The 14,367-nt window shown below is 45.2% G+C and overlaps 1 protein-coding gene across 1 annotated transcript in view; it reads left to right on the top strand.

Moving 5' to 3' along the window:
* SPAG1 (sperm associated antigen 1) overlaps positions 1-14,367 on the top strand; it is a 102,011-nt gene that overhangs the window by 23,734 nt on the left and 63,910 nt on the right. Inside the window, exons 4-8 of the mRNA XM_062189863.1 lie at positions 2,307-2,371; positions 4,460-4,569; positions 5,612-5,717; positions 9,480-9,610; positions 12,412-12,518. Coding sequence (XP_062045847.1) covers positions 2,307-2,371; positions 4,460-4,569; positions 5,612-5,717; positions 9,480-9,610; positions 12,412-12,518 — 519 coding nt within the window. The remainder of the gene's footprint in view (positions 1-2,306; positions 2,372-4,459; positions 4,570-5,611; positions 5,718-9,479; positions 9,611-12,411; positions 12,519-14,367) is intronic.

The raw sequence follows: 14,367 nt of genomic DNA, 5'->3' as shown, positions 1-14,367 counted from the left end.
GCCCAAGCAGCTGGGTCCCTACCACCCAGATGGGAGATGCTGACTGAGTTCCAGGCTCCTGGCTTTACCTGGTCCAGCCCAGGTTGTGGGCATTTAGGGACTGAACCAGTGGATTGGCTATATACCTATCTCTGTCTCTGTCATTCTTCCTTTCAAATAAAATAAACGTAAAGGACTTAAAAGCTGAAGGTAGTTACTTTTTCCTGGAACACAGTTTTTACTGGGGGGGTGAGGTGGGGATGACTGACAAGCATGGTATTCTTCACATGTGTGTTTTCGTTAGGCACTTTCTTGAAAGTCAGTGAAGTAGGCCTGGGGCCAGCTCTGTGGCTCAGTGGGATAAAGCCACTGTTTGTGATGTTGGCATCTCATATGGGTGCCGGTCCTAGTTCCAGCTGCTCCATTTCCAATCCAGCTCTCTGCTAATTCCCTGGGAAAGCAGTAGAGGATGGCCCAAGGAGAATGGGAGACCTGGAGGAAGCTCTTAGCTCCTGGCTTTGGCCTGGCCCAGCCCCAGTCATTGCAGCCATTTGGGGGAGTGAACCAGTGGATGAAAGATCCCCTTAGGGTGCCCATATCCTATATCCTAGTGCCTGGGTTTGAGTTCCACACCTCTGTTTCTGATCCAGCTTCCAGCTAATGGGCAGCCTAGGAGGCAGGAAATGATGGCTCAAGTACTTGCATCCCTGCAGATCACATGGGAGACCCAGATGGAGTTCTGGGCTCCTGGCTTTTGCTTGACTCAGCCTTGGCTATTGCAGGAATATGGGGGCTGAACCAGCAGATACAAGATCTCCCCCCCCCCCTTTGCTTTTCAAATAAGTAAAAATATATCAATGAACTTTCAGGGAAAGACAAAATGATAGCAAACTTAGTTAAATGATCTAATTGGCTCTTATTAGCCACTCATGAATCAGGTGGTGTCCTTTCTGAGGGTGGAGACAGGAGTCACAGTGCTGGGAAGGCCTGTGTAGTTGTGATCCCAGGCTGCCTGTAGCCATGTTTCCTACTATAAGGAGAAAGCAAGTAGCTGTAGTGGAAATGAAGTCAGTAGGCAGAGGGGCTGGCGCTGTGGCGTGGCCGGTAAGGCTGCCATCTGCAGCGCCGGCGTTCCATATGGGCGCCCGTTTGAGTCCCGGCTGCTCCACTTCCTCATCCAGCTCCCTGGTAATGCTCCTGGGAAAGCAGTAGAGGATGGCCCAAGTGCTTGGGCCCCTGCGCCTGCATGGGAGACCCAGAGAAGGCTCCTGGCTCCTGGCTCCAGATTGGCACAGCTCTGGCGGTTGTGGGCATTTGGGGAGTGAGCCGGAGGTTGGAGGAACTCTGTCTCTACCTCTCTCTGTAACTCTTTCAAATGAATAAAACAATTAAAAAAAAATCAGTAGGCAGAGAGGAACAGAGAGACTAGGGATAAGAAGAGAGGGAGAGAAGGAGAAAGGGCATGAGAAACCTGTATCTAGCAGTACCTCTGTCCTTCCACTAGTTTGGCTGCATAAAATGACGGTTAGAAGCCGGATCTGTGCCAGGCTGAAAGCCAGGAGTGACGAACTCCATCCTGGTCTCCCACATGGCTGACAGAGCCCAAGCACTTGAGCCATCTTCCACTGCCTTCCCATATGCCTAGGTTTTAAAAGAATGCATCAGAGCTTAGTACTTTTTTCTTTTTTAAAAAATAAGATTTATTTATTCGAAGGTCAGAGTTATATATAGAAAGAAAGAGAGGGAGGGAGGGAGGTAGAGAGAAAGAGAGAGAGAGAGAGAAAGGTCTTCCATCTGCTGGTTCTCTCCCCAGATGGCCACAACAACCTGGGCTGGGCCAGGCTAAAGCCAGGAGCCTGCGACTTCATCCGGTTCTCCCACGTGGGTGTCAGGGACCTAACGTTGCACCATTTTCCACTACTTTTCCCAAGCAATTAGCAGGGAGCTGGATCAGAAGTGGAGCAACTGGGACTCAAACCACTGCCCAAATGGGATGCAGGCACCACAGGCAGTGGCTTTACCTGCTGTGCTACAACACTGGCCCCATATTTTTTTTTCTTATAAGAAAATCAGTAATCACATTTCACAATGAGTTTTTGCATTTAATATATATGTAAGTTTAAAAGCTGAAGATGATCCCTAGATTTAACTATAAATTTAAAATCCTTTCTCTTACCTGTTGTATATTAGGCTTATTGTAATAATGGAGTTGTTATAACTCGAGGGGTATCTGTTTTTCTTATTCATTCCATTTGTGTATCTTAAGCCAATGCATTGCGTTTAAAGTAAAACCTGGTGATCTTAAGTAAATCATTTTATTCTTCCAGGAAAAATCTTCTGAAACTAGATCAACTAAAAAGAAAATTCCAAGGGATTATGCAGAATGGGATAAGTATGTTTTGTGTTTCTCTACATAAAATTGGCCACTGAAAAATTCTCTACCATAAAACACTTTTTTTTTTTCTTTTGGGACAGGCAGAGTGGACAGTGAGAGAGAGAGACAGAGAGAAAGGTCTTCCTTTTGCTGTTGGTTCACCCTCCAATGGCCGTTGCGGCCGGCGTACCGCGCTGATCCGAAGTCAGGAGCCAGGTGCTTCTCCTGGTCTCCCATGCGGGTGCAGGGCCCAAGCACTTGGGCCATCCTCCACTGCACTCCCGGGCCATAGCAAAGAGCTGGCCCGGAAGAGGGGCAACCAGGACAGAATCCGGCGCCCCAACCGGGGCTAGAACCGGTGTGCCGGCGCCACAGGCGGAGGATTAGCCTAGTGAGCCGCAGCGCAGGCCCATAAAACACTTTTATAACTTCTTAAATAATATTATAAACCTTAAAATATTCAGAGTACTGGATTAGTTTAGCAGAATGCTGAGAATCTCTTGTCTAAGCACACTGGTCTTGTTTTTTTTTTTTCATTAAATAAAAACCTACATTCTTTTTTAAAAAATTTATTTTGAAAGGCAGAATTAGAGAGAAGAGAGATCTTCCATCCGCTGGTTTGCTCCCCAAATGGCCACAATGGCTGGAACTGGGCCAATCCAAAGCCAGGGGCCAGGAGCTTCTTGCTGGTCTCCCACCTGGGTACAGGGGACCAAGTACTTGGGCCATCCTCCACTGCTTTCCCAGGATCATTAACAGGGAGCTGGATTGAAAGTGGAGCAGCTGGAACTTGAACTGGTGCCCATATGGGATACTGGCATTGCAGGCGGCAGCTTAACCCACTATGCTATAGTGCCAGCCCCAAAGCTACATTCTTTATTATTGATATAAATAACTAATAGAACCTTTATATTCATCTAAAATAGTGTAAAAATTTTAGATTGAGAAAAATTAGCCACAATTTTAATAACAAAGTTGTGAACAGTTCTGATTAATATCTAAGTCCTCACTTGATTGCATATTTTTGTTTTTTAATGCCAAAGACTTTTTAAAAAATATTAATTATTTATTTGAAAGGCAGAGTTACAGAGAGAGAGAGAGAGATCTTCCATCAGCTGACTCACTCCCCAGACACCTGTAAGAGCTGGAGCTGGGCTGATCTGAAGCCAGGAGCCAGGAACTTTTTCCAGTTCTCCCATGTGGGTACAGGGGCCCAACAGCTTGGGCCATCTTCCACTGCTTTCTACAGATACATTAACAGGGAGCTGGATTGGAAGTGGAGCAGTGGGGACTTGAACTTGCGCCCATATTGGATTCCGGCACTGTAGGTAGTAGCTTTACCCAGTAAACCATAATGCTGGCCCCAATGCCAATGACTTTTTTTTTTTTTTTTAAAGATTTATTTATTTGAAAGTCAGAGTTACAGAGAGGTAGAGACAGAGAGGCCTTCCATCTGTTCGTTTGCTCCCCATATAGTCCCATTGGCTAGGGCTGAAGCCAGGAGTCAAGAACTCTATCCAGGTCTCTCCCATAGATGGCAGGGGCTCAAGTACTGGGGCCGTCATCTGATATTTTCCCAGGCACATAAGCAGGGAGCTGGATGGGAAGTGGAGCACCCAGGACTTAAACTGGTGCTCATATAAGATGCTGGCACTGCAGGTGGCGGCTTTACCTGCTGTGCCACAATGCTGGCCCCAGATTGCATGTTTGCTTAAGAGAAAATGCAGATGACTTGAAACCTAGTATGCATTTCTGGAAATGTATCCAAAGGCATGGTACAAATGGAGCTTCCCTAATGTGAAAATCTGAAACCCAAAATTTTTAAAGCACTGAACATTCCACACCATGCTACTTTGGCATAAAATTACCTTAGGCTATGTGATTAGATATGAAACAAAACATTTCATGTTTAGAGACCTAGGTCCCATCACCAGGATATCACATTATGTATGTGCAAATATTACAAAATCTGAAAAAAAGTCTGAAACACTCCGGTGCCAAACATTTCAAATAAAGGATATTTTTCCTATAATACAAATACAAAAAATCAATAAGAAGTTTTCTTGTTTGTATTTTACTTGTCCCCACTTTTTGTTTTTCTTTAAGATTTGATGTGGAAAAGGAATGTTCAAAAATCGACGAAGATTACAAAGAAAAGATTGTTGTTGACAACAGGGCACATCTGTCTAAAATTGAGACAAGAATAGACACATCAGGTAATTGGGGAACATAGGAGTCGTTTAGTGGTCCTTACATTTCTTGAGTTGCAATAGAAGCTGTCAACCTAGAAGACAGTCTCTTGAGTGCTTCAGATTCCCATTGAAAGTTTATGGAGTTTTCTAGAATTTTCTCCCAGAGTTGACTACCCCTAATCCATTCATTTCTTTTTTAGCTACCTAGTTTTATGAATAGTTAAAATATTTAAATGTAATAAGACTCCCAAATATTCACCTGTCTATAGGTTTCTATTTCAGAATATAGACCAATTTTTCATATGGTATTTCATTTGTTTGCATTCCTTTTTTTCAATATTCTTTTTCCTCCAAGTTCCCAAATTTTCTTCTTTTTGCCTCAAAACAAAGAGATGAGAGCTTGTTTTCACTTGAAGTCCATAGAGGACCTTTCAGGTAAAACAGAACCAACTATAAAAACATTCTAAATCCTCAAAAGTTGTGAATGATTAACACAAGAAAAATATCCCTAAAATGGGGTTTTGTTTATTTTATGATTTTCTGCTTCTGGTTTTTTGTTTTTGTTTTTTTTTTTTTAATTTATTTTTGACAGGCAGAGTGGACAGTGAGAGAGAGACAGAGAGAAAGGTCTTCCTTTGCTGTTGGTTCATCTTCCAATGGCCGCCGCGGTAGGTGCGCTGCGGCTGGCGCACCGCGCTGTTCCGATGGCAGGAGCCAGGTGCTTCTCCTGGTCTCCCATGCGGGTGCAGGGCCCAAGCACTTGGGCCATCCTCCACTGCACTCCCTGGCCACAGCAGAGAGCTGGCCTGGAAGAGGGGCAACCGGGACAGGATCGGTGCCCTGACCGGGACTAGAACCTGGTGTGCCGGCGCCGCAAGGTGGAGGATTAGCCTACTGAGCCACAGCGCCGGCCATTTTCTGCTTCTGTTACAATAAGCACTCTTGGGTTTAAACTTTTAAAAAATGATATTAAATGTTTTCACATAGAACAGTTATAAAACTTAAATTTAACAAGACTTCAAGATAGAAGCCTACTTGTTTATTTCTAGGTCTGTAATACTTCTAGGTCTGACTGAGAAGGAAAAGGCTCTTCTAGCTGTTCGTGAGAAGGAAAAAGGAAACGAAGCCTTCAACTCGGGAGATTTTGAAGAGGCTGTGATGTATTTCACCAGGTGAGTAGCTGTTTGCTGTGGGTTGAACTTGCCAACATTTTACAAAATGATTGTTTTAATGGTCAAAACAATATAAATGAGCTAAATATGTCAGAATCACTTAAGGTATTATACTTGTGATGTTTCATAAATTCACTTATCTTGTTTTTTTAATACTTTTCTCAAATCTGTAAGCTCTCACCCCACTCTTATTTTTAACAGAGGATGTAACTTTCCTATTTTACAGAGAAAACATAACGTAAGACAGATTGAACAGAAAGCACAGAGGGATAGAGCTTGGTTTCTGCAGTCCAGCGGTGTGGAGAGAATTCTGAAATGTAACGATGCTCCTTCTCACCCCAGGGACTTTGCACATGTCTGCAATGCGATTGCTCATTATCTACTTAATTCTCACTTACCCTTTAGATCTTAGCCCATGTATTATATCTTTGGGGAAGTGTTCCCTGACCTCCTGCAATAGATTGAATCTCCACTCCTCCCCAGTCTCCAATTTATGAGATCTTATAGCCATCTTACCTCTCCTTTATAGCACTTGTCAGAGGTAAAATTCAAGTTTGTGGAGTTTGATGCTAACTGTATTATAAGCTTTGTGAGAGCAGAGCCCACTCAGCAGTTTTTATATCATTGTATTCCCAAAGTACCTGGTTCATAAGACGGTCAATAGATAGTTGTATAAACCCTTGAAATTTTTATAATCTATGAAAAACAGGCCAAATTCCTAAAACACCATTGCAAACAAACTGTGCTTAAAGGATCACTAAGGGTGTCTTAGAACTGAACTCTTATAATCTTCATTCTACCTTTGCAAGGAAGATATATATATATCTTGCCCATATATATATATATAGCCTATATATATATATTGCCCATATATATATATATATATATATATGCTTTTTCAATGTTGTCTCTGTCCCTAAAGAAGTATCTCAGACTATCTGAGTGAACGTAGAAGGTCAAGAAGCCATTTGCTGCATCATTCATAGAGTACCGCCCCCCCCCCCCCCCCGCTGAACGCCAAGTCAGTTGGATGAATATCAGCCCTGATATTAGTCTCTCTGTCTCTGTTAACCTCCATCAGTAGAGATTCTCTTGTCTGTTACAGGGAACAAAAGCTTTCTTATGTTCTTTTGAGGAATCGTATAGCTGAAGAATTTGAGTAGACTGGTGATGGTTGCAGGAGCTCAGACCTCAGCAGGTTCTCTTCTCTCCTGCCTTTGTTTCCTGCGTGTGCTGAGGCTATAAAGTGCCTACCTCAGAGCCGCTGTGAGGATTCAATAGAACAGTGATAAGAACCCAAGCACTTGGGCCATCACATGCTGCCTCCCACGTGCGTTAGCAGGAAGCTAGAACAGAAGCAGAGGAGCTGGGACTTGGACCGGCATGCTAAAATGGGATGAGGGCATCACAAGCAGAGGTTTAACCCTCTGTGCTGCAACATCTGCCTCAATTTGCTTACCTTTCAATATTTGAAAGGCAGAGAAACAGACATCTTGCATCCTCTGGTTTACTCCCCAGATGCCCGCAACACATCCAGAGCTGGGCCAGGCTGTAGCCAGGACCTTGGGGACCCAGTTATGTCTCCTACATGAGTGACAGGGATCCAACCACCTGAGCCATCGCTTCCTGCCTCCCAGGGGGCGTATTAGCAGGAAGCTGGCATTGGGAGTGGAGCCAGGACTCGAACCCCAGCACTCTGATATGGGATGTGGGTGTCCCAAGTGCTGTCTTTACCACTGCCAGATGCCTGCTCCTGATTGCTCAGCCTTCCCATTGCCTCTGTTATCTCATCAGTAGACTGGGAAGAGCAGTAGTGTCTCCTCTGTGGACTGTGATGAGGTTTTGATATGTTGTGTCTGTAAACCACCCAGTGCTTGGCCGGTGGGAAGTACTCAGCATTAAGTCCTCCTATTGCCCTCGTGTGTCTTCTGTGTCTCGTGTTCCCTACTGTGTGACTTCTTTACATTCGTCTTCAGTGATCTTAGTAAATTGATCCTGTTGATGACTGTCTCATTTTCATCTTCTATTCCTCCTCTGGGTTTGGGTAAATTCAATGAGTACTATAGGTACTCATTATTCCATGACATTCCATGACATAAAAGCAACAGCCTAGTAGAGTGTGTGTGCACATGTATATATTTATATTTACATAATATATAAATATTATATATATATTTACTTGAAATATATAAATACTTGAAAGAGTTACAGAGAGACAGAGAGTAAGAGAGATCTTCCTTCCACTGGTTCACTTCCCAACAGGCCTGAATGGCCACCACTGGGCCAGGCAGAAGCCAGGCAGAAGCTAGGAGCCTGGAACTCCATTCAGGTCTCCTACGTGGGTGGTAGGGGCCCAAGTACTTGGGCCAGCTTCCACAGCTTTCCCAGGTGCGTTGGCAGGGGGAGCAGCCCCAACACAAAATGGCACTCACATGGGATGTCTGCGTTGCAGGCGACAGCTTAACCCACTGTGCCACAATGCCGGCCCCCAGCCAGGTAGATTTTAAATTCTTCTCTTTGTTAATTATGTTGTTTTCATGCCCTTGATCTAGCAAAATTTGCTGTCTTAACATCTGTATTCCTCACGCTATTGGCTATTGTCTGACTTCAATCAGATTCCATTGATTAGATTACTTTACCTCATTTCCCTATAGTTAGAATCTACTCGTATTGGCAACCTAATTTGTTTCTGGTAACACAGTACCAACGGAATAAAGGACACTGGTTTTCATTGTTTGTCCCCTCCCCCCCTTTTTTTTGTTCTAAAGAATCATTCAAAAAATGTGTTTAATATTTGATATTAGCTAAGGTGGTTTTTAGGAGATCTATGAGTGTTTAAATCCCATGTCACTACTGAAGCCTGACTTCATATTAAGCCCATTAACTGGGCATTTAGGCGTCGGCAGAAATGTTGACCTCGTGCCTGTAGAAGCGGGGGCTGCACGGCTGCCTTGACCAAGCACCACACGCTGAGTGGCTCACACGGGAGGATGTGTTTTCTCCCAGCTGTGGAGGCCGCAAGGCTGAGATCGGGGGACAGCCCTGTTGCGTTCTTCCATAGGCTCCTTCCGTAGCTTGTCTGAGTGAGGCCCTTTCTCCTGTGTCTTCATATGTTCTCGCCGTGTCCCCAAACCCTCCTCCTGCGAGAACACCAGTTGTACTGCTTTGGAGCCTGCTCGCATACCTCATGTACCCTAATAACTTCCTTTTTTTTTTTTTAAAGATTTATTTATTTACTTGAAAGTCAGAGTTACACATAGAAGGAGAGGCAGAGAGAGAGAGAGAGAGAGAGGTCTTCCATCTGCTGGTTCACTCCCCAGATGGCTGCAATGGCCAGAGCTGCGCCGATCCGAAGCCAGGAGCTTCTTCCAGGTCTCCCACATCTCCCACATGGGTGCAGGGACCCAAGGACTTGGACCATCTTCTACTGCTTTCCCAGGCCATAGCAGAGAGCTGGATCGGAAGAAAAGCAGCCGGGACTCGAAGTGGTGCCCATATGGGATGCCGGCACTGAAGGTGGCGGCTTTATCCGCTACACCACAGTGCCAGCCCCACCCTAATAACTTCCTGAAAATCCCTGTCTCGCAGTAGAACTTCTGCCTGAGATACAGCGGGGCTGTGGCTTCAACAGAGGAGTTGGAGGGGACCCAGTTCAGCCCATCCACGGGTGATAATTGTTTCATTTACCACTTCAACTGAATTCCTCTCTGTTCTTATGTTTGCCTCAAGCCTGTTGGTTGCCAATCTGTGTTTCTTTTATAGGAGCATCTCAGCCCTTCCCACTGTAGCTGCCTATAACAACCGAGCGCAAGCCGGAATCAAGTTGCAGAACTGGAATAGTGCTTTTCAGGATTGTGAAAAGGCCCTGGAGTTAGAACCTGGAAACATAAAGGGTAAAATGCTCACTGAATGCTTGTAAAGTTCCAGCAGGATCCCTCCAAAACCATTTGTAGACACTTACTACACTTGCATTAAAAATGTCTCAGATAAACTGGAAATTCCATATGTGAGTTGCTACCTTCATAAAGTCGCTTTTCATTTTACACCTAACTTGGAGTTGGTTACCGGTCGCAGAGGGTAGGGTAGTTGCAAAAACGAGTTTCGTGGCTTCTTTTCCACAGCTTAGTATAGAAATAAAAAGCCGGGACACAATTTGCAAAGAGACAGAAACGTTTATTAGAAAAGAGACTTTTATTTGATTGGCAAGCGACAGGGAAAGCGTCTGGTCAGAGAGAAGGGCAGGCAGAGTGCCCGCGTGGGACACTGGCTTTGAGGAAGTATCCCGGGTTTTTAAGGCATTACTGTTTTTTTTTTTTTTTTTCTATTGGGTCATTCGGTGGGGGTGCCCATTGGACAGGGGTTTTACATATGTATGTTGATTGGCTTGGGGCTCATGGAGGTGGGAGGGGGGTCTCCTAGAGACTGTCCATCCCCTTAGGGGCTCAGCCCCCTCCTCTGCGTGTGATTTAAAGCCTCAAGGTCACACGTGCGGCACAGTAGTGGGGAAATGCCAGTTGGCCTGGAGACAGGCTTTCCTGCCACAGCGGACGGCTTGCTTGTGAAGAACATACTGCCTATATCTGAGGGCCCCACAGACCCCCAGCCCCACTGGGCGGCCTCAGAGTTTAAACCCCTAATTATTTGTACCAAGGTAGCTAACAATTCCAAGAAATGAAGTAAAATATATGTATGTGTCTTCAAAGAGAAATAGCTCATACTCTCATTTGTATTGTTATCCAAAAACCTTAAGTATAATTTACTATCGCGTTTCTGATGTTTTTGATTTTTATTGACATATTAAAATAATAAGTCCACACTGGGACCCATGACCCTTCCAGGGTTTTTTGGTGGGCATTTCCATCTAGATGGCCATTGATACAATTGCATATTTATTTCAAATTAATAAGAAATTGTTCAATTTTAAGTTCAACTTGTCTATAGCTGATTGTGTCTTTCTACCAAAAACCTGCACCCTGTCTCGATCCCTGCCCCAGTGACTGGCTGTCTTGTCATGGTCTAAGCCTGAAGTCACATTCTGCTCCCCTTTTCTCATTTCTTAATTATTCATTCGTTCATTTATTTGAGAGGTGGAGCATCTGCTGGTTCACTCCACAAATACTTGCAGCAACAGGAGTTGTGGGGGGGGGGGTAGCAGAAAGAGTGCACAAACTCAGGAGTCATAAGTTCAAGCCGTTTCCCATGTAGATGGCAGGAACCCAAGTACTTGAGCCATTGATGCTGCCTCCCAGTGTCTACAAAACCAGGAGTGCTGGAATTAGGAGCAGAACCAGGGGTTGAACCCAGGCACACCCATGTGGGATGTGGACATGCTAATCAGCATCTTTTTTTTTTTTAATTAAGATTTATTTTACTTACTTGAAAGGCAGAGTTACAAAGAGAGAAGGAGAGACAGAGTGAGAGATCTTCCATCTGCTGGTTCACTCCCCAAATGGCTATAATGGTCAGGGCTGGGCCAGGCCGAAGCCAGGAGCCTGGAACTTCATCTGGGTCTCCCACATGGGTGGCAGGGACCCAAGCAATTGTGCCACCTTCTATCACTTTCCCAGGTGCATTAGCAGGGAGCTGAATTGGAAGTGGAGCAGCCAGGACTCCTATGTGTTGCTGGTGTTGCAGGCTGCAGCTTAACCTGTTGCACCACAATGCCAGCCCCTAAAATAGCATATTAAGATATAGCAGATATAAACTTCTCAATTTTCAGAATTACCAAGCCTGATCCTTTACAAAATAAGGGCTTATTATATAAGTTCTCTTGTTGTGTAATGATAGTTCAAGAAAGGTATTCATGGCCAGTATTAACTAATTAGATTCTTTGAAGCCTACCAAAAACATCTGATGCCAAGTGCTCAAATTCTGAACCAGCCTTGCTGACTTGGTCATCAGGCGCCCCCGTGCCCGTGTTAAGTAACTTCTTCTCAGCATTGTGGAGCATGCAGGCCAGATTCCACTGATGTTCTGAGCTCCATCTGGGCAGGAATAGACTACACTTCAGTAGGGGCTTCTCTGAGTTTTAATAGCAGAGTGAAGTAATGCCCTGACGATTATGAGAGGGGAAGCATTATTGTTTAGTGACGGTCTTCTGGATCCTGGGGCCTGGGTTGGGAGCTGGCGGGCTCCCGGGCTGCAAGAGGACCAGGTGGTTAGAAGGGCCAGTCGCCCGAGGCAGCCTCTTCTCTCCACCTCATTGTCATTTGGTGTGTGTGCTACAACGTGAAGGTGGTGTTCTTCAGGTCTGCAGAGTTACAGCCTAGGATTCTGTGCTACTTATACTCTCGACTCGCAACATATGTCATACCTACGCTAGCGTGTATAAAATAGGTCACTTGGTTGGTCCTCCACCTGCGGTGCCGGCATCCCATGTGGGCGCTGGGTTCTGGTCCCGGTTGCTTCTCTTCTGGTCCAGCTCTCTGCTGTGGCCCGGGGAGGCAGTGGAGGATGGTCCAAGTGCTTGGGCACCTGCACTCGCATGGGAGACTAGGGAGAGGCACCTGGCTCCTGGCTTCAGATCAGCGCAGCGCCGGCCGTGGCAGTCATTTGGGGAGTGAACCAGTGGAGGGAGGACCTTTCTCTCTCTCCCTCTCTCTCTCTCTCTTTCACTATCTGTAGCTCTACCTGTCAAATAAACAAATAAAATCTTTAAAAAAAAAAAGTCACTTTCACTTTGGTAAATTTTCAGCTCTTCTGCGCCGTGCCACCACGTATAAACACCAAAACAAGCTCCAGGAAGCTAGAGATGATCTGAATACAGTACTGGCTGTTGAGCCCAACAATGATTTGGCCAAGGTAAGTACGCAAAGTGACTTCTCACCTACTTCTGTAGTTGGCCATTTCTGTGTTTATGTTACAATTGTATCAATTGTTTTAAAAAAGGATTTGCTTGTGTATTTGAAAGGCAGAGTGACAGAGAGCTAGGGACAGAGAGAGACCATCCGTCTGCTGGTTCACTCCTCCTTTAAAGCTGCAAAGGCTGACCTTGAATCAGGCCAAAGCCAGGAGCCAGGAACTTCCTTTGGTTCTCCCATGTGGATGGCAGGGACACAAGGACTTGGACCATCTTCCTCTGCTTGGGAGCGGGATCAGAAAAGGCACAGCCGGGACTTGAACCAGCACTCTGATATGAGATGCTGGCATTGCAAATGGTGGCTTAACCTGCTGCACCATCACACCAGTCCCAAAATAGTTTTGGTCTTGCTGAGTAAGTTATGTGGAGGATTTAGTCACAGCATGTATATCCCAGATATCCCCAGATGTTAATATCTATTTGTCCTGGAAGAATACAGGCTCTTAAAGATTGTCCCAAACTATAATCCTACCTCTGAAGGGCAAATTTTTCATTTTCCCTTACAGTGTTGTAGGTCATGCTTTCCTTTGAGCCCATCACAGTTTATTCTGCAGAGTGGTCTAGAAGTTTCCTAGGTAGGACTTGGGTGAGCTTCAGGGCCATAGCAGAGCGTTTCTGTCTGCTGCTAGTACAGTCAGTGTAGTACGGATGAAAGGTGTTCTTCCTCACTGAGCAGACCGCTTGGACACACGCAGAAGGGCCCCAGTAAATCAAGGCCTGAAGAGGAGAGCTAAGCGTCAAGAATGGTCCTGCCATGTTACCCTTGGGGAAATGAATCAGGTGGCCTGGGGCAGGCACAGAAGACTGCATTTCTCCTGGCCCACCAAGCTGTGAGCTTCGTAGGGCCCCCTCGTCCTATGCCCCTCAGGGCTGGCCCAGAGTGGCTCAGATGGAGATAGTTTGTTCACTGGGTTTGAGTGACAACTGAGGAATCAGAAGTGTAGCAACTCCCATCTTTTATGATGGGCTGTAAAGAAATCTGCCCAACCTGTGCTCCAGACGAAAACATGGTTATACTGGCGAGCTCACACACGTGCCCACTCCTCCGCAGAGAAATGCAAGTGCAGCTGCCCAAGGCTGTTCTCAGTACGAGCACCCTTCAAAACAGCCGAGAGCAAGGAGCTTTGAAATGTACTCAGAGATGGGAGAAGCCCATGGAGACCTGCCTTCCACATCTACCCCTTGTGTTACTTGTCAGGCTGGCATTTCAGTGGATTAGACTTTGAGTCTGGCTTTGGAACATCTCTTTTCTCCAGAATATTTTTTTTCTGTAATACTCTGTTATTAAAAAGTTAGTGTAACAATATTCTTGTATGTATGTATGTATGTAGTTCAGAGAAAGAGAGGGTGGAAAGAGAGAGAAAGAAATCTTTCAACCATGGGTTTTCTCCCCAAATGACCACAATATCTGAGATTGGGCCAGGCTAAATCCAGGAGCCTGAAACTCCATTCTGGTCTGTCTTGTGGGTGGCAAGAACTCAAGCACTTGAGCTATTATCCAGGGCTTCCCAGACCCTTTAGTAGGAAGGTGGATTGGAAGCAAGGTGGTGGAGGGCTTGAACCAGCACTCTGGTTTGAGAAGCAGGTATATCAAGTGGCAGCTTAACTAGAACACCAGCCCCTATAGCAATACTCTAAAGAAAAAACTTCAAAGATAATCACCTTTGATTTTACTACCAAGATAATTTCATGTTTATGTATTAACCTTTAGGCCTTATCCAAATACATTTTTATCTTAACCATGTGCAAAGATTAACTTAAAGTCGATCATATACTTTAATATAAAACCTA

This window comes from Lepus europaeus, chromosome 4 (assembly GCF_033115175.1).
Source record: "Lepus europaeus isolate LE1 chromosome 4, mLepTim1.pri, whole genome shotgun sequence".
In the NCBI taxonomy this organism is placed as follows: Eukaryota; Metazoa; Chordata; class Mammalia; order Lagomorpha; family Leporidae; genus Lepus; species Lepus europaeus.
Note: the sequence above shows the minus strand (reverse complement) of the source record. Positions and strands in the feature narration are given on the sequence as shown.